The 27654-nt window shown below is 36.6% G+C and overlaps 1 protein-coding gene across 3 annotated transcripts in view; it reads right to left on the bottom strand.

Annotated features, from left to right (window-relative positions):
* Positions 1–27654, bottom strand: part of MKLN1 (muskelin 1) — a 167638-nt gene that overhangs the window by 5925 nt on the left and 134059 nt on the right. For all 3 annotated transcript variants that reach the window (XM_035021125.1, XM_035021127.1, XM_035021126.1), the window contains 5 exons: positions 25733–25880; positions 21877–21991; positions 20135–20274; positions 12891–12993; positions 5603–5657 (listed from right to left, as the gene is read on the bottom strand). In XM_035021125.1, the coding sequence (XP_034877016.1) occupies positions 5603–5657; positions 12891–12993; positions 20135–20274; positions 21877–21991; positions 25733–25880 (561 nt within the window). The remainder of the gene's footprint in view (positions 1–5602; positions 5658–12890; positions 12994–20134; positions 20275–21876; positions 21992–25732; positions 25881–27654) is intronic.

Below are 27654 nucleotides of genomic sequence, written 5' to 3'. Positions count from 1 at the left end.
TTTTCAAGTTTATTCCAGCCAAAGGAATATTCAGTGAGATGCTTCCTTCCTTTCCTCAGCTTGTATATTGTTTTAAGCTTCTTCAAATTTCTTATGTACGTATGAAGTAGGAAAATGATAAAATAAACAAAGTAGTGTTCTGATTTCCCCATTCGTGAAATGGCTGAGACATGAGAGCCCTACTGAGTACCATAAGACACAGAAATAGTGCCAGAAAGTTATATATGCCATGATACTCAGTGAAAATTATTTCAAATTGGACCAATTTTCATTCAACTTACAATACAGTTTTAGGTACACTCTGTTTTTTACTCTTGTAAAGAACATGAACAGAACAGAACATTGCCAAGGATACCAGTTTCCTGGAAGGAAAATAAACAATGCCTCAAGAAAGGTACATTCCTTTTTATTAAAAAAATTTTTTTACTATTATTTTAAGTTTGAGGGCAAATGTTTACTTCTTTGGAGCTTAAGATTTAATTAAGAACTATCATGGAAATGAATGGAAGGAAATACTCCAAAATGTAAACAAAGGTTATCTCTGAATAATGAGATTTTTTTTTTTCTATTTTATGCTTCTCGGAGTTTTCTAAAATTTTGAAAAAATTCAAACCCCTAGAAAAGTTTCAAGAATAGTACCTCAAAAACTCATATACCCTTACCTAGATTACTCAGTTGTTAACATTTTGGCACATGTGTTCTCATTCTCTCTCTCTTTCTCTCTCTGTTTGTACCCCATACATACTTTTTTTGTAGAATGATTTGGGAGTAAATTGTAGACATTTTCACCCCTAAATACTTGAGTTCATTTCACCTAAGAACATCACTTAAGTAACCACTATATATTAAATTTAGGAAACTTAACATTTTTGTCCCAATAATCTTTTTTATAGTCATTTTCCCTACTCATCTAAAACTCAATCCAGTATCAAACACTGTATTTAGTTTTCTTTGGCCTGGAATAGTTCCTCAGCCTCTGTTTCTTATGATACTGATATCCTTGACAAGTTCAGAGCAGTTACGGAGTTGCAGAATGTGTTGAATTTGAGTTGTCTGACTGCTTCCTTGTAATCAGATTGAATTTATGCAGTTCTGGCAAGAATACTACAAAAGTGATACTGTGTGCTTCCCACTGCATCATGTCGGGAGGCACATGTTATCCATTTGTCCCAATGTTAACTGTCATCACCTGATTAAGCTGGTATGGCCAGATTTCTCTAATGTGAAGGTGTTGTTTTCTACCACTGCAATTAGTAAAATATTTTATTTAAAAAAAATTTTTTTTAAGTAGGCTCCTCGCCTAACACGTGGCTCTAACTCACAACCTTGAGATCAAGACCTGTGATCAAGAGTCAGGCGCTCCATAGACTGAGTCATTCAGGCACCTCCAGCAAGTAGTAAAATATTGACAAGAAGACAATTTGAGACTGTGTGAATATCCTATTCCCCGACAGACCTGAACCCAATGATATTAGCCTTCACTGATGATTCTTGCTTAAAACAATTATATCTTGCTAAAACAAAACACCGATGGTGTTTTCCTAACTCTACAATTCCTTCTGAATTTGTTGACTGACACTAATTATGAAGAGCTTTTCCTCCATTTTATTTGTTTGCATGAGTATGTACTCATGGATCCTTTTCTTGTTCAATATATCATATTTATTACTGTCATTATTCATTTTAATACTCATATTGTCCCAGTTTTGGCCAGCAAGAGCTCTTTTGAGCTCGTTTCTCTGTCTTTTTATTTTTATTTTTTTTATTTAAAAAAAAATTTTTTTTTTAAAGATTTTATTTATTTATCTGACAGAGAGAGAGACAGGAGAGAGGGAACACAAGTAGGGGGAGTGGGAGAGGGAGAAGCAGGCTTCCCGCTGAGCGGGGAACCCAATGTGGGGCTCGATCCCAGGACCCTGGGATCATGACCTGAGCCGAAGGCAGACGCTTAACAGACCGAGCCACCCAGGCGCCCCGTTTGTGTCTTTTTTAATGTTCCCATTAATTTTTGAGCACCTCCTTACTTCCTGGCAGAGCAAGATATCCAAGCTCATCTTTACACAGCTCTGGAATCAGCCATTTTTTTCAAGGAGCCCTAATTCCTTTTAGTGGTGAGTTGACATTTAGAATTAAAGATCAGTTGTGTTAATTGCCAAGGGTGGTGGTGTTTCTAGGCCTGTACACATATGTGCACACATATTATATACACAGCTGTTTTTAAAGCAAAATTATGAGTTTGTGATTTTATTGATGATTCCCATTTTTTTAGAACTCTACAGGATTCTTCCTCTCCTTAATCCTATTCCCTATTTACAGTATCTCCTTTTTCCCACTAGGAAAACTGACTCTCTAGAACATCATCATATTTACTCATTTGTTCAATGTAAAATACATACAAAACATGTTCCAGAATTACTATATCCATACCACTACCAACAAAAAGCCAAGATTTCTTTGCTTTGTCTTTAGATTATATCTCACCAAGAGTATAGTCTAAGCACTGTAGCATTGTACTGAAAAGGTTTTTCTTTTTTTTCCCCCTATTGTGTGGTAATATTACCAACTGTCTGTAGTCAACTTTAGGGTTTTCCCCTTGTTTTATTTACTTTCTATAATCATAAAAATGTCATAATAGGTTTTATTTATTTTATTTTTTTTAAAAGATTTTATTTATTTATTTGACAGAGAGAGACACAGCGAGAGAGGGAACACAAGCAGGGGGAGTGGGAGAGGGAGAAGCAGGCTTCCCGCCGAGCAGGGAGCCCGATGCGGGGCTCGATCCCAGGACCCTGGGATCATGACCTGAGCCGAAGGCAGACACTTAACGACTGAGCCACCCAGGCGCCCCATAATAGGTTTTATTTTTAAGAGAAGATACTGATTCTGTGGTAATACTCTAATGAAGTAATACCTATGTATTACTAATATATTACTAATGAAGTACCTATGTATCCTAATGAAGTAATATCAAATGAAGTAAACACATTTTCATGAGATTAAGTGATGTAAGAGGGAGGGAAACACTGAGTTCCTACTCTGTGCTAGGTACTTTATATATGACCACATTTCATTCTTTTTTTTTTTTTTTTTTAAAGATTTTATTTATCTGTCAGAGAGAGAGAGAGAGAGAGAGAATGCACACACAAGCAGGGGGAGCATCAGTCAGAGGAAGAAGCAGGCTCTGCACTGAGCAACACGTACTGTTTTATTGTGCTGTTTTCCATAATTATTTCATTTAATTCTCTCAACTTGAGGTAAGTACTCTTATTACCTCCATTTTATAGAGATAGAGAAATTATTAGAAAGGTGACTTGCTTGGGGTGCCTGGGTGGCTCAGTCGTTAAGCGTCTGCCTTCGGCTCAGATCATGGTCCCGGGGTCCTGGGATCGAGCCCTGAATCAGGCTCCCTGCTCGGCAGGAAGCCTGCTTCTCCCTCTCCCACTCCCCCTGCTTGTGTTCCCTCTCTTGCTGTGTCTCTCTCTCTCAAATAAATAAATAAAATCTTAAAAAAAAAAAAAAGGTGACTTGCTCAAGGTCACTTTTGAAATTAGCAAGTGGCAAAGCTGATATCTGAACCTAGATTCTGACTCTTAACCGCTCTCCTACATTCTCAACTCTTAACTACTAAAGATACTGCCTCCCTTCAGAGAAGGTAGGAAATAAAAACCCATAGGAATTTTCTTTTTGTATTTTTTTCTATTGTTTGTATTGTCCTCAGTGTTATCTGAGGTTTGCTTGGAACCCAAGTAAGACAAACTGTTCCTGATAAAATATATTAGCTGGCAGTGAATAGGGCAGTGAATAGGGCAGAGACTGAAGAAAGGAGTTAAGTTAAAGGTAAAATATCTGCTGACACCAGACTAACGTATTTAAGTTACTGCCAAGAAATTCTTGTTCTAAAGGCTACATATGGGGCGCCTCAGTGGCTCAGTTGTTAAGCGTCTGCCTTCGGCTCAGGTCATGATCCCAGAGTCCTGGGATCAAGCCCCACATCCCGCTCTCTGCTCAGCGGGAAGCCTGCTTCTCCCTCTCCCACTCCCCCTGCTTGTGTTCCCTCTCTCGCTGTCTGTCAAATAAATAAATAAAATCTTTAAAAAATAAATAGATAAATAAAGGCTACATATAAGTCAGCCAGAGACATTTTAGTGCTGCCCACCAATAAAATAAAAATAATGGCTCTGGGCTGTGGTATCCCTACATAACAAGGCACATGTTTATTCAAAGTATCTATGTGCCAGGCTCCTAATTCATGTATCACGAAATCTCTGTTTCAAATGACGAAATTCACAAGGGTATGGACTTTCTAAAATAATGCTTATGCCTACGTTCTCCATCACAAGGTTAAGATCTCTATTAGCCTCAAGACATTTATGTGTATGGAACCGTGGTAAATGATTATCTTAATTATCAGAGAACCTATGTTTTACGGCAGTCTGCTCAGTCCTGCCCTGTGGAATCCTATGTATTCTGGAATTAGAACTCAGAACTAGAGTTGCCTAGATCAATGGAGAAGCCTCAATTACTGGTTATGGAACAAGAAAGGGCAAGACCCCAAGGAAAATTCCTATTCTTTCCCATCTCACTGAAAAACACCAGAATTATATATGCTCTGTTTTTTCCTTTGAGGTATGGTTCACCTTTAGGAGGCAAAAGGACAAACAATGAGGAAATTAAATTGATATTCCAAAATGTTATTTTATTCCAGAGATAAAGAGTAGTATCTGTATTACATATCCTGGAAAATTTCAGTATTACTGCTCAATGTTAAGGCAAACAATAATAGCACTGGCATCAATGGAATTAATAAGCATTCACAGTGTGACTGTATTTTATAATGACAAGAGGAAAGCTGGAAATTCCCACACTTCAAAAGCCTACAATCTTGTTGAAAAAGTAAAGCTATCATAATGACTTATCCTAATGAAAAGATTCTTAAAAATTGACCTGAATGAAGCTCTGGGTTGTGGCACTTCTACGAATTCCCCACTTCACTACAGTCTAGCTTACTTTAATAATTCATTAATACCAAATGAGAGTATTTCTAAATGAAGACTGATGCCCCTGTCTGGGGTGTCTGAGAAACACCAGAGTTTCAAGTAGAATCTATCTTAAACAATTAAGATAACAGCACACAAAAATTCCCATTTTCAGGAAAGAGATAATGCATTTTCTCAGAGCTCAAAACATTTTTTCACTGCCTACCCCATCACCAATCTGTTGATCCGACACAACTCCACAAAGAACAGAGAAAAAATCATTCAAACAAGAAGTGTTATCTCATAGTAACTGTACCAGTAATTCACAGCCTACATTCCAAAACAATGTTATACAAGTTAATTTATTTTGATCATGCTTCTACTGCCATGTTTGCCTAATAACCTAGCAACTGGTGTAATAGGAACTGCAAACTAACCCATGAACTGGTGACTGATGCATGGAAAATAACTCTGTAGCAGGTTATTAGAAGTTTTGCATGCTACCTTGAAACTTGCTCCATTTGTTTAGATGAACATCTCACCTGATGTTTCATTTAAAAGAAACCAAAACCCAATTCCCCAAAGCTAGGGCATCTAAGCTGGATAAACTACACTGGAATACTTACCTAGAGCTGTAAAATCTGAACCAGATTTGAATAGAGCTGAAGCTAGGAGCTGAAACTGTAAAAGAAAAATAGAAGCAAATTAGCTGGCTAAGCATATTAGAGAAAAATAACATACCATTTATTAGCCACTGTATGTCTCTGCACATGTGCTGCCTAAGTCTATTCACCAAATAGTAGCAAGAACACTACATTTAGATTAAAGAATATGCTGATTTTTCTACTGGACTGCTTTACAAAATACTGGACCAAGTCTTGGAATTATTTTATTTTTAAAATTTATTAAAGTATGTATTGTGAACAAACAACAGGTTAACTGAAATTGAGAATATTTAGAACTACGGTATTTAATTTGGGAGAACTATTCATCTTTATCTTGAATGAGGATGCTGGAAAATAGGTATATTAAAGGAAGAGAATAGACCAATGAGTAGAATCTCAATGGAATTACTTAGCACTTTGTAAGACCTAAGTGGTTGATACCACTGATTCCTCAGGATGTATTTTATACCTGTGCTTCCAGCCTTTAAAACTTCAGGTATCAATCACATTAATATTTGTAAGCCCTGACGAGTGGTCTTTTGAAGGCCAGAAACTGGACAAATATCCTAGAGGAATTATCTAAGCAAGAGTTAGGAAAAAGGGAACAAAAGGAAGAATTTAAAATCTGTGTTTGTTTTTTAAATATTCTGGGTATTAGTCCTCTGTCATATATATCTATTACAAGTATTATTTAGTCTGTTGCTTTTCTATTTTTCTAATGTCTTTTATGAAATTTTACTTCTGTTGAAATCCCAACTTATCAGGATTTTTTTAAGATTTATTTATTTATTTGAGAGAGACTGCACGTGGCAGGGTGGGGGGAAGGAGGGAAGGGGAAGAGGGATAGGGAGAGAGAATCCTAATGGGCAGGCTCCATGCCCAGTGCAGAGCCCAAAGCAGGGCTCAATCTCACAACCCCCAGATCATGAGTCAGACACCTAACCGACTTCCTACCCAGGTGCCCCCATGTTTTTTCTTTTATGGTTCTTTTTTTATGGTTCTTTTATGGTTACTGCCTTTGTCATGTCCAAGAAATCTCTGTCTATCCCAAGGTTGTAAAGATGTTTTCTTCTTGAAGCTTTATTGTTTTAGATATTATATTTAGGTCCATCTTAAATCAGTTTTTGTGTGAGACAGGGGTTGAGATATCAGTATCATTTGTTAAAAAGACTTACCAATTCCCCACTGGACTTGGCATCCTGGTCAAAAAAATCAACTGACCACATACATGTGGGTCTACTTCTGAACTCTGTTCTGTTCTACTGATCTATTTGTCTATCCCTAAGCCAGTACCACAGTACCACTTGATTATTGTGGCTTATACAGAACCCTGAAATCAGGTGTTATGAAACCTCTAACTTTTTCTGTTTTCAAGAGTGTTTTGACTTGTTCAGGGCCTCTGCTTTTCCATATAAATTTTAGAATCAGTTTGCCTATTTTTTTCAACAACAACAAAGAAATCCAAACTTGCCATAATAGTGATAGGGACTACATTAAATTAAAAACCAATTTGGGGAGAATGGGCATCTTAACAATTCTTAGTCTTTCAATCCATAAAATGTGGTATCTCTCTCCATTTATTTCTTATAACAGACTTATTACTACATTATTGTGGCATTAATATAAACAGGTTTAAAATTTTCGTTTTCTAACTGTTCATTGCTAATATAAAAATAATTGGTTTTTTTTTCTACTGGCCTTGTATACTGTAATCTTGCTAAATTTACTTATCTTAGTACTATTGTTTTGTAGATTACATGGGGCTTTCCATGTACACAATAATGTGATCTACACACAGTTTTCCTTTCCAGTCCATATGCTGTGTATTTCTTTTTCTTATGGCACTAGCTACAACTTCTGGCACAATGCTGAATAGAGGGTGTCTACTGACAGCAGACATCCTTTCCTTGTCACAATCTTTAGGGAAAGAGTTTTACAATTAAGTACAGTGCTAGTTGTTATATTTTTCATAGATGCCCTGTATGAGATTTAGGAAGTTTCTTTTCATTTCTAGTTTGCTAAGAATTTTTTTTTTTTTTAATCATGAATGGGTTTTTAATCATGTCAAATGCTTGTTCTTCACTTATTGAGATGATCTGTGGTTTTCCTCCTTTATTCTGTCAGGGTGGTGTATCACTGATTTTCAAATGTTAAACCAACCTTAAGTTCCTAGAATAAACCCTCACTTGGTCATTGCGCATTAACCTTTTTATATATTGCTGGATTCAAGTAACTAAAATTTTATTAAGAATTTTGCATCTACATTCACAAGAGGTCTATAATTTTCTCTGCTTGTACTATTTTTATTGGGTTTTTACTGAGAAAGCCATTTAGAACTACAGTTTTGTTAGAAAGTTTTCTTTTTCTTTTTCTTTTTTTTTTTAAGATTTTATTTATTTATTTGACAGAGAGAGACATAGCGAGAGGAGGAACACAAGCAGGGGGAGTGGGAGAGGGAGAAGCAGGCTTCCTGCCGAGCAGGGAGCCCGATGTGGGGCTCGATCCCAGGACCCTGGGATCATGACCTGAGCAGAAGGCAGACGCTTAACGACTGAGCCACCCAGGTGCCCCTAGAAAGTTTTCAATTACAAATTCAGTCTATGTCTGTAATTGATACAGAGTTCCTTAAGATTTTCTAATTCTTCCTGTGTCTGTTCTGCTGTGTCTTCTAAGGAATTTGTCCATTTCATCAAGTAGCTGAATTTGCTGACAGCTGTTCATAATATTTCCTTATTCCCTTTTTATGTATCTATAGGGTCCATAATGATGCTGACAATTTATATTTTCACTATTTTGTTCTTTCTAAGTCTTGCTATTTTATTCACATTTTCAAAGAACCAACTTTTCACTTCTTAAATTTTTTTCTATTGTTTCCTATTTCACTAATTTCCTATCTTCTACTTATTTGAGGGTTAATTTGTTCCTCTTTTCTGACTTCTAAGGTGAAAGATAAACCCACTGGTTCTACATACAAAAGGACAGGGTGAAAACTATTGTTTTAATAATCTGATTAAGTGGAACTGATGTGTACTGGCCTGATACGTACAACAGGTACCAAGTGATATTACATAATCTGAATAAAGCCAGACATGAATATCCAACCATCACCTCAATGTATAAGGTTGGCTGTTCCACAGGCATCTCAAACTGGAGATATCCAACATTATACACCTGATCCCAGTCAGGAGCCCCCATCTATGACCACAAACTGGGTCTACCCAGGCACTTCTCATTTCAGTTGATAACAGCTCCATATACTCAGGCTAGTAACTCTGGAGTCATTTCTTTCAAACCCTACATCCCATCGATCATAAAATTCTGTTGGTATTACTTTTTTTTAAGTTTTATTTAAATTCCAGTTAACATACAGTGTAATATTAGTTTCAGGTGTACAATATAGTGATTCAACACTCCCATACATCACCCAGTGCTCACCACAATGAGTGCATTCCCTCATTCCCATCACCTATTTAACCCCAACCCCCCCACCTCCTGGTAACCATCAGTTTGTTCTCTATAGTTAAGAGTCTGTTGGGGCACCTGGCTGGCTCAGTCGGTAGAGCGTGCGACTCTAGAGTTGGGGTTGTATGTTTGAGGCCCACGCTGAGTGTAGAGAGTACTTAAAAAAGTCTGTTTCTTGGTTTGCCTCTTTTTTTTTTTCCCTCTTTGCTCATTTGTTTTGTTTCTTAAATTCCACATATGAGTGAAATCATATGGTATTTGTCTTTCTCTGACTGACTTATTTCATTTAGCGTAATACTCTCTAGCTCCATCCATGTTGTTGCAAATGACAAGATTTCATTCTTTTTTATGGCTGAGTAATATTCAGGTGTGTGTGTGTGTGTGTGTGTGTGTACTGATGGATACTTGGGCTATTTCCATAATTTGGCTATTGTAGATAATGCTGCTATAAACATCAAAGTACACGTATCCCTTTGAATTAGTGTTTTTGTATTTTTTGGGTAAATACCTAGTAGTGCAATTGCTGGATCGTGTGGTAGTTCTATTTTTAACTTTTTGAGGAACTTCCCTACTGTTTTCCATAGTGGCTGTACCAGACTGCATTCCCACTGTTGGTTCTACTTTTAATATACACTGAGAATCTGATCTACTTTACTTCTATTTCTACTGCTGCTACTTTGGTGTGCACTACAATAATCCCTTGCTTAGATTTCTACAATCTCTTTTATAGGTCTCTCCGCCTCCATTCTTACTCTCCCCTTTAGTCTATTCTCAATACAGCAATGCGAGTGATCTTAGATTTTAGTGATCTTAAGTCAGGTAAGACATAAAGCAGATCACATCACTCCTCTGCGTAATACCCTGACCTCGCTACTTACTCATTTAGAGTAATAACCAAAGTCCTAACACTGACTTAGGAAGTTATTCACAATCTGATCTCCCAATCCCAATCTCTGACCTCATCTGTGACTACTCCCATCATTCTTACCTCTACTCCAGCCACAGTGGCCTCCTGGCTGTTCTCCTAAACAAAGCCAGGATGCTCCCACCCTCGGGTCTTTGTTCTAACCCTCCCTTTGCCAGGAATTATCTTCCCCAAATTATCTACTTACATCACTTCCTCACACCCTTCAAGTCTTTGTGTACATACCATTTCTAAATGAGGCCTATTAAGAGCATCCTATTAATACTGCAACTGTCCAATTTTCACCCCTTCTAATTCTGATCTCTCTTTACCCTTCTTATCTCTCTTCAATTTTCCCATAATACCTATCATTACTAATGTACTACATAATTTGCTTATTTAATATGTTTATCATCTCTCACCACTAGTAATAAGTACCACCCAGGCCAGGTATTTTGCTTGGTTCACCAATATATTTCCTGTGCCTAGAAAAATGCCTGGCATATTGTAGGGACTCAACACACATCTGTTAAATGAATGACACCAGTACTTTGGAAGCTCAGCAGAAATGTAATTAATACAAAATGTGTAATACTGGCTCAAAACTTGTTTTTCTCATTCCTTCTCTATTATAGAATCTTCTCTGAAAATGGCAGAATTAATTTAGGCAACCTTGTCTCGGGCCTTTTCTAGAAAAAAAAATATTTTCATAGGGTTTATCAGCAGCTCACTGCCAATTTAGATTCCACATTCTGGAGACTGGACGAAAGCAAAAAATCATTATTTGGCATACAGCTGGTAGTCCATCATCATTTTTCCAATAATAGGCACAATGATGATGATCATCATGATAACCGGCCTTCCAAAAAACAGAGAAATCTAAAAACCGCTTCTAGCTGCTGATACAATCATTTAATATAATAAATTTTGTAAAATATACCGAGAGAACAAAAACAAGCAGTAAACAACCGTAAGGTCTTTTTTGATAAGTGGAATGATATCTTATAAGGAAAGTGAAGATCTATATGCCTTACTAACAAATACTCTCAGTATATATCCTAGAACTGTCACCAAAGGATTTCTTTTTCCAAAACAAAATCCATTACACATTTTTAAACAAAATAATAATCTTACAGACCAGTAATCCTCAATGTCAGCAGTGTTTTCTGTTACATAAGGGCAGAAGAGAGACTCTTAGGGTGAGGGTATTGTTTTGAAAAAGTCTCTGAAGCAATTCTGATGCTGACAGACACACGCACAGCACCATTTTAACTAACTTCTATTAGGGCTAAACAACTCTTGATACATAAAGCTTTTAAAAAATGGAAGTCTGTGGCCTACAAAATCATAATTTCAAACTACAGAGGAGAGGAGAAAAAGAGAAACCTGCTACCCCAATTTTTAAAATGGCTCTGTTTGAACTTGAGATACCTCCCTGTCCTGGTTTTTCCCATTAGCTTAGCTTTAAGAACAAACTGTCTGTTTTCTTTGGCCTACTTGCAGTTCACACAGCTGAATTTATTTACTTTGCAATATTTTGTTTTGGTTTGGTTTTAAAAAATAAGAGAAAAATGAATGTTCCCGGGTTAGAGCCATTTTAGATAGACTATGGAGAAAACACAAGGAAATCTATTTATAACTTTCAAATGCATGGTCTAATAAAAATGACAACTATGTTCAGTTATAAGCCATAACAGATGAAACCAAACATATTCTGCTACTTGGCAAAACTATGACAGTTTCACCATTTCAATAGTATCATGAATTGATTGAAGACTCAAGGAGAGACAATTAACTGTCCCCTTCGGAGGGGGGAGGGTGGTGGTTCTAAAACTGATTCTCCTCCTAGGGAAGGGTTATAACCAAAACTGACTAAGAGCAATCAGACTTATTTCACAGTAGGCAACTATGAAAGAGAATCTCTCTCTTTGTTTTGGTGCCAAGGAAATGCAAGCTCTACTGCTGGAAAGTATAACGAACCTGGTACCTGAAAGTGACTTGACATTAAATCTGAAACCTGTGTCATCGCTGAACAAGAAAAAAGCACTGCTGGATGTTGCTATTGCAAAGCCAAAGCAAAGCAACAGAACAGGGAAATAGATAGTAGGGACAGAACCATATATCATCTGTACCAATTCTGTGAGTGGAAGGTAAAATGGATTGCAGTTCAGATGTTGCTAGATGAACTATGCACAAGGATGCTTGGCAAAAGTTAAAAGTGACAAAAGGAATCTCAGCGGTTAGTAGGAAGACAGGCTGTCAGACTATGAAACCCACTGCAGGTGTATTCACACACTGTAGATAAGCAAATATGCCCTAAAAATATTACATCTTCTCTTCTCCCTCTAGTATTAGTAAGAAAAAAAACCCTGAAAAGTAATTATCTGCTACTAATTTCTCAAGGTCAGGGACTCCTGATGAAAGAAGTCAGTAGACGTAGTTGAACTATTCTGCTATGACATTCATATAACTAAATATCAAGGTAGCAGGGATTCTACTCCTACCAACCTCTCTTCACTTTCTTCTTCTAAAAGAGGAGAGTTTTCTTTCTTCTCTTACGGGATTTTGGAGTATCAAGAGAAAAGTTTATATTGAGCCATTATGTAATCCTTAAGTGAAAGACGCATGGGACTACGGAAGTAAAAATTTCTATTTCCTTCCCAACACACAAAACTAATGTCTAGGCTAAAACTTTAAACCTGAGAATCCTTTTCTGAAAGGATCAAGGTTTTTTTTGCGTGACCTGAACCTTTTATCATCACATGAAAGTAAGCCTATTCAATTTTTATTTCATCTGCTCTGGGCTACTTTAAAAATTATTAGTGTCATCATATTTTCCTCATTTCCTTTAAACATCTAAGAGAAAAAACAGCAAGTTTTTACCTCTTTTGTCTCTTCTGGGTCTGAATGATCCACAGTTATATAAAGATCGTTTTGTAAATATTTCAGAGCACTAAGGGGGTCCATTTGGGCCTTTTCTTCAAACCTAGAAAATGTAAACAAGAATAATAATTGTCTGGAGTTATGAGAAAACATCAGAAATGTCATTCAGACCTGCAGTGGAATAAATACTCTCTGTCTGAGGAGTCAATGCGGGTATCTAACAAAAACCTGTGTTTGGGAATCCAGAAGTGCGAACACTGCCCCGCAGAAGTAATGATAATGCCAGGTGGGCACAGGCGTCACGGTGCTAGAGACGGGGGGGAGCACTTCCTACCCTCCTCTAAAACTGCAAGCTAAGATTAAATCAACTATGAAACATAGTGAACATGTCAAATATTTTACATAACAAAACTGCAAAAGAGCTGAATATGTTTCATAAAAAACAAGTAGAGCTAAAATAAAAATATCTGGTTAGATCTGTGTAATATACATTCCACCAGAGGTGCCTAACGGGATACTTCAGAAATAGAAATGAGTATAGTTTCTTTTCTATCATTAACACTGATGGAAAAAAAATATATTTTAAAGAATTTTTTTTTTATTTTATTCATTTGAGACAGAGATACAGAGTGAGAGAGAGAACAGGAGCAGTGGGGAGAGGCAGAGGAAGAGAGAGAAGCAGACTCCCTGCTGAGCAGGGAGCCCGATGTGGGGCTCGATCCCAGGACCTGGAGATCATGACCTGAGCCGAAGGCAGACGCTTAACCGACTGAGCCACCCAGGCGCCCCTGAAAAAATATATATTTTAAATTGATTAAATATTTTTAATAAGATTTCCTGTCTCAGTCAATAATGAAAACAACTGTAGCAATTACTTATCAAGCGTATTATGTGCTAGACACTGTATTGAGTATTTTACATATATTACTGCATTTACCCCTACTCTGATGACAATAAACTTTATCATTTTTTACAGATGAGAAACTGAGGCTCAGAATGAACTCAGCCAAGATAAGAACTAAAAAATAGCAGAAGTAGAATCAAACACAGATCCATCTGATTCCAAAGCTGAAAAGAAAACAATGAGTTAGTTCTCTAACAGAAAAAAAAAAATCTGCTTGGGACTGTTTATCTATTTAAATCTTTTGTTATGGCATAATTATATATGGATTTATTTGTAATAAGTTGGTATGCTTTTCAAAATATTGTACAGAGAAAAAGAAAAGAAGACATTTAATTTCACCTGGGAAAGGAAAATAATGAGCCTTTCACAATGGTGTTCAGGCTGATGGCATCAATAATTTCCTGTCTTTAGAGCTAATCTCAGAGACAGAGTACCTGTATTTCAAGCAGGGCAAAGACTAGCAAAATTTTACAGCTTTGTTGTATCAGATAGTACCAGGCCTGTCAGCTAGCCTTCAAGCCCTCAGATGAGAGAGCTCCTTAGGCAGAGGTCATGTTACTCTACCATCTTGTCCAAAATGGGTTAGACCAATTTTGGCACCTGAGACAAAAGCAATCCTCTGAAGCTTGATCAGCAGTTTATAAAGTAGCCTGGCAGAATTATTCCCAATAGGGGTACTCTCCCCAGGGAGCCCTCTCTAAGAAGATACTCTCTGAGAGAATCTGAATGTGAGATACACAAGGACATAAAAGACACACAAAACATAGAAGTCAGTAAATAGAACACATGAGATGGTAGGTAGATTCCTTCCCTCCCTATCCCTCTTTTCTTTCCTTTCTTCCTATCTATCTACCTACTTATTTACCAAAGCCACACGTACCTATCTAGCTGTCTATCTGTCTTTGGAAGCTATGAGATTGAGGGAAAGCAGAATTTGGAATAATCAGCAGAACAGGAGAAGCAGGTAAAAAGCAGCAGAAAGACAGAGGTTCAGTTATAAGGAAAGCTACTATAGTGACTCCTTGCTAGTAGAATTGTTCTGAGACCCTAAATAATTCTTCATTAGGCCCATGGGCGCCTGGGTGGCTCAGTTGGTTAGGCGACTGCCTTCGGCTCAGGTCATGATCCTGGAGTCCCGGGATCGAGTCCCGCATCGGGCTCCCTGCTCGGCAGGGAGTCTGCTTCTCCCTCTGACCCTCCCCCCTCTCATGCTGTCTCTCATTCTCTCTCTCTCAAATAAATAAATAAAATCTTAAAAAAAAAAAAAATTCTTCATTAGGCCTCACTGTTCAAAGGTTGAGGCAATGCCGGAATTGTCTGGATATTCTCATAATAACTTCTCTTTTAGTGAGATATCCTAAGAATGTCTTTATCCTTTACTTCCTGAAATAACTTAACCAACACACCTACCATCCTATTAAGTTCCAGTCATGAGATCCATTTTCCTAGAAGGTGTGTTCTCTCTCTTTTTTCTAAGCTTTCTTTGGCCTGCACAAACTCATCATTGGACTTATGTCTGCAGTCTAGAATTCTATTTCAGCCAACAACTGTGTCCTGTACCTAGAGGAACAGGAATCAACCCTATTAAAAAGTTTTTCTTTTGCTCCTTTCTACCCCAAATTGTTGATAAGTCTGTAAATTTGAATGTTACAGGGAAAAATAATAGTGGTATTTATTTACTGTACTGCATGGTACCATTAAGAACAAAGACACAGGGGCGCCTGGGTGGCTCAGTCGTTAAGTGTCTGCCTTCGGCTCAGGTCATGATCCCAGGGTCCTGGGATCGAGCCCCGCATCGGGCTCCCTGCTCGGCGGGGAGCCTGCTTCTCCCTCTCCCACTCCCCCTGCTTGTGTTCCCTCTCTCGCTGTGTCTCCCTCTGTCAAATAAATGAATAAAAAAAAAAAAAAAAAGAACAAAGACACATTTCTTGGCATACAGTATACTTCTCTCCTTCCAAATTTATATTTTAACTAAATAGAATACGTAACTGTTTTCCATAAGAATAATAATGAAAATAAATAAGCCAGCCCAGCAGTATAGGGTAAGGTCCCACAGAATGAAACACTAGGTATCTAATTTAATATGAAATTTAAATTAAAAAGGTAATTCTCATGCTCTATTTCAATTCATATAAAGCAACTTCTATCTATTCTGCCTGCAATGTAGCAACGTCCCTCAAACTCCTGAATTCATCTAAGGGTTGGTAGAAAAAAAAGCCTATGTCTTTTCAAATATCTAAAATGGGCCAGGGGCGCCTGGCTGGCTCAGGCAGTGGAACATGTGACTCTTTGACCTAGGGGTTGTGAGTTTGAGCCCCACACTGGGGGTAGAGATTACTTAAAAATCAAATCTTTAAAAATAAATAAAAATAAAAATAAATAAGTAAATAAATAAATAAAATGGGCCTTTGACTATCAGTTCAAATTAGTAGTAGACAAGATTCTCAGGATGCCCTGACTACTCTCCTTTCATACCCATATCCAATCCATCAAGAAATTCTGTTGGTGCAATCTTCAAAGTTTATCCAGAATCTTACTGGGCTTTCTTGATCTCAACCTTTTACTCAGTTCTTTTGGAAGAAAACCTAGAATGGTTTTTATTAAAAGAGAAATCTGAGTGTGTTATTCCTCTACGTAAAATCTTTCAATGCTCTCCTTTCACTCAGAGTAAAAGCGAAAGACCCTTCACCAACTGTCCCCTTCTTATCTCTCTGACCTCATTTCCTACCACAATCACCTCACTCATTCTACTTCTACCACACTGTTCTCCTCAGTTTATTCCTCAAATAATCCAGGCATATTTTTAACCTCAGAGCCTTGTCTATTACCTATCTGGAACACTTTTCCTCTCAAATATCTACATGATTCGTTCTCTCATATTCTTTATTTTTTAAAAAAGATTTATTTATGTATTTATTTCAGAGAGAGGGCAAACTCACGTGCAAGTTGGGGGGAGGGGCAGTGGGAGAGGGAGAATCTCAAGCTGACTCTGCACTGAGCAAGGAGCCCGATGTGGGGCTTGATCTCATGACCATGAAATCATGACCTGAGTCCTGAAATCAAGAGTCGGTTGCCTAACTGAGCCACCTAGGTAGCCCTTCTTCCCTTATGTTCTTTAGGTCACTATTCACCTTTGCAGTGAGGTCTATCCTAATATTCTTATTTAAAAATCACATACCCAGCTCCCTAACTTGTACAAAATAGTTCTTAACCTGTTTTAGTTCTTTTTCATAATACTTATTAACATATAAATTCTGTATTATGTTTACTGCTAGTCTTCCTTCATAAGATAGAAACTTGGGGATAGGAATTTTTGCTTATTTTCTTCACTGACATATCCACAGAACCTAGGATAATACCTAGCACACAGTAGGTGCTTAATAAATATTTCTTCAATAAATGAAGTTTCACTTATGTATAAAGACCCATAGGTGGTTGTTCTGGCCATTTTATACATGAGCAAAGTGATCTCCAGAAAGACGAAGTTACAAGGCTTAAAGATCAATCCAAGGTTCAGGTCTAGTACTTTTTCCAATGTAAGACATTAGCTCCTAAAACTGAAGTAAAAAAGTAATCACAATCAGAAAAGAATAATACTGTGTTCCATAATTTTATGCTACTATTACTACTCTAAATGAAAATACTCTATATAGGGGCGCCTGGGCGGCTCAGTCATTAACCGTCTGCCTTCGGCTCAGGTCATGATCCGGTCCTGGGATCAAGCCCTGCATCGGGCTCTGTGCTCAGAGGGAAGCCTGCTTCTCCCTCTCCCACTCCCCCTGCTAGTGTTCCCTCTCTGGCTGTGTCTCTCTCTGTCAAATAAATAAATAAAATTAAAAAAAAAAAAAAAGAAAATACTCTATATAAATGGATAGGGTCTTTAAACGTTCTTAAATTCTCCTTTCAGGGCTTTTCTGGTTTCAGTTCTGAGATGAGCTAGCACACTTCTTTTCCCATGGTAGAAAATTTCAAAGGCTGCTTCTTTGCCCCATCACACAAACTTGTTGCCTCTCAGCTTCAGTCACTATTTTATGAACCATTCTCATCCTCAAAAAATTTGCTAGAGTTTTTCATCATATATTTAAAGTTTAAATGATTTGTTACTGATTATTATCTTTTATTCTTTATCCACTGACATTCCTTACTTTATGCCTTTTACCAGCACAAGTCACTAACAGTGGTGTTTGTACTTAAAACTTAAAACATGCCATAATATATAATATTTCAGATTTCCACAAATTGTCATTTCACGTGCCCAATGATATATTTTCAAAAGAAAAAAACAATCATCAAAGATTAAAAAAAATAATAATACTTCTCACAATGGTGTGGCTGTGAGAAAATGAATAATCCTACTTACTTCTGGAAGGAATGCAAATTAACTTTCTGGAGGGCAACTGATAATTCACCAATTCTACCAATATCCTACAGAATTTTTGGATAGGGGTACATATGGAAGTATATAATAATATTACAGTATTATTTATAATAGCAAATAAGCTGGAAATAATCTAAATATTTTACAAAAGTAAACTAAGAAAATTACACATAGAACACTATGCAGCCATTAGAATTATAATTTGTATTTGTATTTATTAACATGGTAATGTCTGTAATATATCATTCATTGAAAGAAATCAGATTCAAAGCATTATGATCCCTATTTTTCAGTTAAACAAAAATATATGTATGCACATATAAAGGATACACACCACGACAGTAAGTTGTTATTTCTCAATTGACGGGATGATGCATGATTCAATTATTTTGCAGGGTGAGAGGACTTATTTTTTTTTATTAACCATACATTACTTTTTTAAATTAAAAGCCAGAGGAAAATGTTTATAAGTGAATTCAAATTCTTTACATATAGTACCTAAAAATCTCCTCTAATCTCCAATGGGCTCCTGGTCAGGAAATTTTTAAAAAGCTCAATTTAATTACCCAACTACCCGTTCCTGTATCTGAAGTAGAAAAAGAGCACTATAATTTCCTCTCTGTCTCATCCTTGAAAAACTAACTCTAACATTAAGTAAAATACTAAAGAATAAAATTTTAGCAGTGTACACCTTAGTTGAAGGTACCTCAAGCTTAAATCTTATTAATAAAACAGAATTTATCTCTTGTCATCCAGTCAACAAGAGGATTCAGACCCTTTCTCCTGTAGATTCTACAGGAAATACACTAATTACTCACAGTAATGCCAAAGTAACAGAAGTAACTAGCTTCTGTTATTAATTTATCTTTCAAGCACAACTTGTGAAAGCAGAGAAGGGAACAGTAAGTAAACATGATATGATAAAGGAAAACAGTTTAATAATTTATACCAGAGATTTTTATGTATTTATATTCTATGTAAGATAAAATACATAAATATATATAATAGACATATAAACATGTATGTGTAAATACACAGACATACATGTATGCATGTGTAGTGGTGATGGTGGTGGTGAAGTGATGAATGCTGGAGTCAAAATACTCAGGACCATATCCTGGCTGTGTCACTTACAGCTGAGTGACCCTAGATGAATTATATAACCCATTTAAAAATACCCATTTCTTCTTTTATGAAATAGTGATAAGAACAGTACTTATTCAATTGTCTTACTGTAGGAATAATATGCAAGATCTAGCACACAAAAATTGCTCAATAAATGGTAACTATTATCATCATTAAAGACTAAACTTCTCCTTCCAAACTATAAACTTTTCTTACCATCGAACATTATCAATAACTAAAGGACAGATATGCTTTTCTACATTTTTCAGTAGCTTATCATCACCTGCTAGGGCTCAAAAGCAAACATGACCCACGAAATATATATGAAAATGTTTGATTACATGATTTTGCAATTAAATGGCAAAGTGAATGATGTAAAACCAAAATCATATTTGAAGTTGTATTCTGAAACATCAGATTAGGAAGATAATTTAGTCAGCTATATCATCGCATTCACTGTTAAGAAAGTTATCAATAGGCTAGGCATATGGCAATAATATAGAACTGATGTACTTTGTACTGAGTAGGCCTTGAGTTACTGGAAGATAGGTTCATCACCTTCATAGAAATTTCCTCCATTTAACAGTTGCAAAATTTCCTTGTTCTATATCTAGAAAATTTTAGCATCAATATATATCTTCACTCTGTATCTTCCTTTGAAAGAGGAAAGCAAAAATAAGGAAAATAAAAGGGCATTTACGAGAGTCATGATCTTCACAGTATTTACACTGTAGTATTAGTAAATTTCCAAAGACAAAGCCCTATCTCCAAAGTCGAGGTAACACCAACAAGAGCTGATAATGTTAAATAAAAGTTTTCAGTGAGTTATTTTTATACCTGTGTTTTCTTATCAGGTACTTGCAGTGCCTCAGTAAGTAATCTTTTGAAGGCCTACATAACTTCAGTGACCAGAAGTCATCTAATCTCATCTTTGGAGAGCAAGATTTTCCTGGATTCCCACCAAATAAATAATGAACCTAAAATAAACAGAACAAGCCACATTTTAAGATGCATGCATACTCCGGAAACTACAGAAGTTATAATAAAATTTCTTCATTTTGGTAGCAAAGTGTAACAGTAATAATTAAAACATTACTGCATTTCTAACAAAGGCTTCTTTTGATGTTTCTCACTTCCATTTTAAAGTACTGTGGCTACTTCCTTAAGCTGCATTTTAGATTAAAATGAGCTGTATTACCACAATTATACTGACAATGGAAGACATGAAACAAAAGCAACGATAGTAAGAAGCTAATCCATGATAAAGAGTTTACTTAGGGCAACAAATAATGGGGATTATTAAGTTAACCAAGTGTTGATCATAACAACAAACAAGATCTTTAATAAAACTCTGACACACATGTTGAATCACCGAAGGTCAATAGTAACTAGAACTTTTAAATTTTAGCATCTTAATTTTGCTTTAGGCTTACTGCCAAATATTAAGTGGTACATATAATTTGTGACATAACTTGTAAAATATTACATTATTCAATACCAAAAAAAAAAGAAATGAAAAAGGAATGCAATAATGATTTCATTGGTATAATTTTAGTGATATTCTGTACTTAAACAAAGTGTTAAAACAGTTCCTGAAGTTTTGAAAACATATATGTTCAACAGTGTTATACAATACCGATATTACTTCTATCCTACAGATCCAAATTCATTTACCCTTTAATCTGGGAGACTCTAAGAGAAAGGGCTTTTATTCACTCTTATGGTAATATTTACCTAAAGGTCTGAAGTGATACGGAATTTTTTTTTTTTAAAGATTTTATTTATTCATTTGACAGAGAGAGAGATAGCGAGAGCAGGAACACAAGCAAGGGAGTGGTAGAGAGAGAAGCAGACCTCTCTCAGAGCAAGGAGCCCGATGCGGGGCTCGATCCCAGGACCCTGGGATCATGACCTGAGCCGAAGGCAGACGCCCAACGACTGAGCCACCCAGGCACCCCATGATATGGAATTTAAATAGTCACCTATGGCCTATATAAAAGGAATACAAGCTTTGTCAATAAGTTATTATATAATCTGAGCCCAATCACTAAACTATATGTAAAGTTTAAGGGAGCCATAGTTTAAAGAAACCACCCTGAACATTTAGTGACACTAAAACTTGAGAATGCAGGACTGTTTTTGTGAGGCCAATAGAAAAAACACGTCACGTCATAGGAAAAATAAAGATAAAAAGACTTCTTACACAATAGGAAAATCTAAAATCAGAAGTTACATATACTTTTTTATATCATGGGACAAGGTATCCTAATGCTAAAAACTGTAGATTTTTTAGTTGGATATTGATATTGTAGAAACAACAGGTCATGCAATGTATCTGATCTATGCAGCTACAAAGCAAAGTGCAAAAGTGCCAGGAACTTTGGACTATGGAAAATGGTTATTCTCTTAAGGAATTTTAGGGAGAAATGATATTGAATGTCTGCTATATATTCTGTGATGTCTGCTATATATTATAACTTTTTATTCAAAGGCACTTAAAAATAATCAGAAACATTTATTTTGGGATTCTATCAGATTATAGGTCTTGGAAAGTTTACAAGTCGATATAGTTACGGTACCTTGTGTAACTCATCATATACAAGCTGATGGGCAAATCTTGGACATGGTTCTTCCTCCTGAAGACTTTTACTTGGATTATCCTTTGCAGCTTGATCATTCTTATAGACGCAAGACCTGCAAGATACTGCTTTTTAAGGCATTTTATCCTAAAATTAGCAGCATACATAATATTAATAGAACTTTAGCAAGCAAATTAACTGGATGTCTAATTCCAACAAAAAATTTATAAATCTGCTCACATCAAATCTTAAAAGTTCTGGTCGTGCTCACACAATAGTACGAATTTGTTAGAATGGCATTCTTACATTCTTTTAATGTCCATCCAAAACCTCACTTAAGAACAACCTATTTCACGTTATGAAACACAGACAGCATATATGAAAGTTCAAAGCAAAGTCTAAAAGACAAGATAATTCCATCTATTTATTCACAATAAAAAAACCTCACAGATTTCTTTCAGTTTTACTGCTTAAAATAAATGTCCTACTTTGGAAATAATAAATTCCTTAGCTGCAAGCATGGAGGAAGTTCTCTGAAGCTCCTGTTTTGTAAAATATCCACTTATGCAGTAATCACAGAATGTTTGAGCTGGATTCTCTAGGCCATTGTTTTCCAAAGCAAAATGTGCAGCACTAGTTCTGTGAGATACTCTGTGACTTAAAGGTCCTGGTTTGAAAACACTAAATAATGCCTCCCACCCTGCTCTACCGAAACCAGTTAATTTGTCAAAACTAAGACCACCTGGAGGGGAAGGGAAGGAAAAATAAAATAAGATAAAAACAGAAAGGGAAGCAAACCATAAGAGACTCTTAAATATAGAGAACAAACTGAGCCTTACTGGAGGGGAGGTGGGTTGGGGGGGGGGGCGGATAAGCTAAATGGGTGATGGGCATTAAGAAAGGTACTTGTTGGGATGAGCACTGGGTGTTTTATGTAAATGATGAATCACTAAATTCTACTCCTGAAACCAATACTACACTATGTGTTAACTAACTTGAATTTAAACAAAACAAAACAAAACCAAGACCACCTGGGAACATTAAAAAAAAACATTGTTCTCAATTTCACACATCTACTTAGTAGCAAAATCTAGACTAAAATACAATTCTCCTGACTTCCAGACCAGGAATCATCTACTAATTGAAAAATTCAGAGGTATAATCCATTCATAGAACAAACTGTATACATAGGCACCAATATTGACTTCTTTTCCCAATATAGGCATATACCTCTGAGATGTTGTGGGTTCATTTCCAGACCACCACAATAAAGCAAATACTGTAATTGAGTCAGTCAAAGGAATTCTTTTGTTTCCCAAACATACAGAAGTTATGTTTATACTATTCTGTAGTCTATTAAGCATGCAACAGCATTATGTCTACAAAACAATGTATATACCTTAATTAAAAAATACTTATTGCTAAAAAATGCTAATCAACCTCTGAGTTTTCAGCAAGTCATAATCTTTTTGCTGGTGGAGGGGCTTGCCTCAATGCTGATGGCTGTTAAATGATCAGAGTGGTGGTTGCTGTGGCAATTTCTTAAAATAAAACAGTTGACCCTTGAACGATACGGGTTTGAACTACACGGATCCACTATAACGCAGATTTTTTTACAGTACAGTATGGTAAATATATTTTCTCTTTCCTTATGATTTTCTTAACATTCTTTCCTCTCTTACCTTATTGTAAGAACACAGTATATACTACATATAACATATAAAATATGTATTAGTCAACTGTTTATGTTATTGACAAGGCTTCTGATCAACAGTAGGCTATTAGTAGTTGGGTTTATAGGGAGTTAGGTTATACATGGAATTCCAACTGTGTGGGGGTTGGCACCCCTAAGGCCTGTGTTGTTCAAGGGTCAAGTATAATGAAATTGGCTGCATCAACTCCCTTTCATCAACTATTTCTCTCTAGCATGCAATGTTGTTTGACAACACTTTACCCATTAGTAGAACTTCTTTCAAAATTGGAGTAAATCCTCTCAACCCTGCTACTGCTTTACTAAGTTTACGTAATATTCTAAATCCTTTGCTGTCATTTCTACAATCTTCACAGTCTACACCAGGAGTAGGTTCCATCTCAAGAAACCACTTTATCTCTTGCAGCAATGCAGTCACATTGTCAGGCTCCACTTCTAATAATGGTTCTCTTGCTCTTTCCATCACATCTGCAGTTACTTCCTCCACCGAAGTCTTGAACCTCTCAAAGTCATCCAGGAAGGTTGGAATCAACTTCTTCCAAATTCCTGCTCATGTAGGTATTTTGACCTCATCCCACAAATCTGAATGCTCTTCATGGCATCTAGAATGGTGAATCCTTTCCCAGAGGTTTTCACTTTTCTTTGCCCAGATCCATCAGAGTAATTCATAATCTATGGCAGCTGTAATCTTATGAAATATATTTCTTAAATAAGAAGACTTCAAAGTTGAAATGGCTCATTGATCCACAGGCTACAGAATGAATGCTGTGTTAGCAGGCATGAAAACATTAATCTCATTCTCCATCTCCATTAGAGCTCTTGAATGACCAGATGCATCCTCAACGAGCAGTAATATGAAATGAATCTTTTTTTCTGAGCACTCAGTCTCAACAGTGGGCTTAAAATGTTCAGTAAACCATACTGTAAACAGATATGCTGTCTTTAGGCTTTGTTGTTCCATTTACAGAGCAGACGCACAGTAGATTTATCATAATTTTTAAGGGTCCTAAGATTTTCAGAATGATAAGTGAGCACTGTCTTCAACTTAAAGTTACCAACTGTGTTAGCACCTAACAAGTTAGTCAGCCTGTCCCCTGAAGCTTTGAAGCCAGGCATTGACTTCTCCTCTCTAGCTATGTAAGTCCTCGATGGCATCTTACTCCAATAGGAGGCTGTTTCATCTACAATGAAAATCTGCTATTTATTGTAGTCACCTTCATTAATGATCATGGTTAGATCTAAGATAACTTGTAGCTTCTACATCAGCACTTAGCTGTTACCAAGACAGCTTCTTTCCTTAAACCTTAGGAACCAACCTCTGCTAGCTTCAAACTTTTCTTTTGCAGCTTCCTCACCTCTCTCAGCCTTCACAGAATTGAAGAGTTAGGGTTTTGCTCTGCAGCAGGCTTTGGCTTAAGGGAATGTTGTGGCTGGTTTGATCTATCCAAACCTCTAAAACTTTCTTCATATCAGCAGTAAGGCTGTTTTGCTTTATCATTCATGGGTTCACTGGAACAGCACTTTTAATTTCCCTCAAGAACTTTTCCTTTGCATTCACAACTTGGCTGTTTGGCACAAGAGGACTAGCTTTCTCCCCCTCATTTGAACACTCAGAGGCCTTTGTAGGGTTATTAATTGGCCTAATTTCAATATGGTTATGTCTCAGGGAATAGGGAGGTCTAAGGAAAGGGAGAGAGATGAGGGAACAGATGGCTGGTAGAATGGTCAGAACACAAACAATATTTATAAATTAAGTTCACCATCTCATATGGGCACAGTTCATGGCACTCCTAAAACAATTACACCAGTAACATCAAAGATCACTGATAACCATAATAAATATAATAATGAAAAGATTTGAAATACTGTGAGAATTATCAAAATATGACATACAGACATAAAGTGAGCAAATTCTGCTGGAAAAATGGTGCTAATAGAAACGCTCAACACAAAGCTGCCAAACCTTCAACTTGTAAAAACTGAAACATGTGCAAAGTGCAATAAAACGAGGTAAGCCTATACTGACACTGAAATGCATGACATCACAAATTAGCATAAGTCTTCTACTTCTGTCTTCTTTTGAAGAAACCAACATCCTCAAATAAATGTTACATTGGGACTGAGACACAGACAAGAGCTCCTTACCAACTATTCCTCACAATGTCATAAATCCAGAATGAATTTCTGACATTCTCCTCCCTCTTTTCTTTATCTTTGCTGAGTCCAGATAAGACATGTATTTCATTCAGTTCTGGATCAATGGTTGCTCTCTGTGTGAATCCTGTCATTGGAACTATAAATTGAGAGAAAATAAGATGACAACATTCATGTTAAATGACAGAGTAGAACCACTGTATAAAAGATACACCCTTGCCCTCTCCCTGTGTCCATGGCACTTACCTTCTAACATTACTACAGAACTTTTATATTACACAATAAATAACTGTTTATTGCATTCTCCCCACTCTAGAATGTAAGCTGTACAAGGCAGAGGTAGTTCAGTTCACTATTTAGTTCCCAATGCCTGGCAAGTAGTTACCCAACTATTTGTTGAAAGAATAAACAGATGCTAACTACCAGAAAGGAGCTACAATGAGGGAAGAAGTAGAAAGAGGTATGCAATATAATCATTTTTACTGAGGAAAGAAAGGTCAATGCTTTAATTAACTGATTTTTTATCTCAGTCAGCTCTAATTTAATAGTAGAGGTAAAATATTCAAATGTTGACCTGGAAAAACACAAATTTGACAGAAAGTGAAACACAGGTTTGTTTAATAAGGCCAGGGTCATGTAAAATATCTGTTCGTGACATACAATGAAATGACACAATTTCCAAGTAAAAATAAAACGCCATTTTGTTTTCCTGAATGGTTAAAACTGCCCAGAGTTAATAATATTTTATTTTTCTAAGAAATCCACTAAATGAGTGACTGTCATTCTGCATTATCCAGTAATTTGCAAAACACTAACACAGCAAACGCAAATTTTTCTCATCATTGTTATATGGAAATATTAGTTGAAACGTAATTTTGTGGGTCATGACATAATTGCCATGAATCTAATACAATGTCATTGTTTCAACACTACATTTCTTTTTTTTTTTTTTAAGATTTTATTTATTTATTTGAGAGAGAGAGAGTGAGAGAGAGAGCCCAAGAGGGGGTAGGGTCAGAGGGAGAAGCAGACTCCCCGCTGAGCAGGGAGCCCGACGTGGGACTCGATCCCAGGACTCCGGGATCATGACCTGAGCTGAAGGCAGTTGCTTAACCAACTGAGCCACCCAGGCACCCAACACTACATTTCTTTTATACATGAACAATCATCATATGCTCAAAATGCTAAACAATTTTCAGACTGAAGTAAAATATTTCAATCAATCCAGAATATTATGGCAGGAGACATTAACCACATTGATCTTCATTTGTCTTTATCTACTTTAGCAGGGACAAATGATCTGGCATTTATTTTTTTCCTAGTTTACCTAAATTCATGTGTCCTTTCACATTCCTATTCAATAAATTTATTTGTGGAGTATTTTTTTTTTATTATATATTTTACATTTCTTTTTTAAGATTTTATTATTTGAGAAAGAGAGGGATTGAGAGATTGAGAGAACAAGAGGGAGGAGGGGCAGAAGAAGAAGCAGACTCCCTGTGGACCAGGGAGCCCGATGCTGGCCTGATTCCAGGACCCTGGGATCATAACCAGAGCCGAAGGCAGATATTCAATCAATTGAGCTACCCAGGTGCCCCTGTTTGTGGAGTATTTTAAGAGACTACCCAATGCATTTCACAGTAAATATGATAAAAATAATACACACACACACATAACACAAATATGTTTATATTTATACACACATGCACATGGACCTAATCTTATTTATTTGACAGAGACAGACACAGCGAGAGAGGGAATACAAGCAGGGGGAGTGGGAAAGGGAGAAGCAAGCTTCCTGCCAAGCAGGGAGCCCGATGTGGGGCTTGATCCCAGGACCCTGGGCTCATGACCTGAGCCGAAGGCAGACGCTTAACAACTGAGCCACCCAGGCGCCCCCTCATGGACCTAAT

The sequence above is a fragment of the Mirounga leonina genome, unplaced genomic scaffold (genome assembly GCF_011800145.1).
Source record: "Mirounga leonina isolate KUSES-001 unplaced genomic scaffold, KU_Mleo_1.0 Mir_174, whole genome shotgun sequence".
NCBI classification, from domain to species: Eukaryota; Metazoa; Chordata; class Mammalia; order Carnivora; family Phocidae; genus Mirounga; species Mirounga leonina.
The sequence above is the reverse complement of the archived record's forward strand: the minus strand, read 5'-3'. Positions and strand labels throughout refer to the sequence as shown.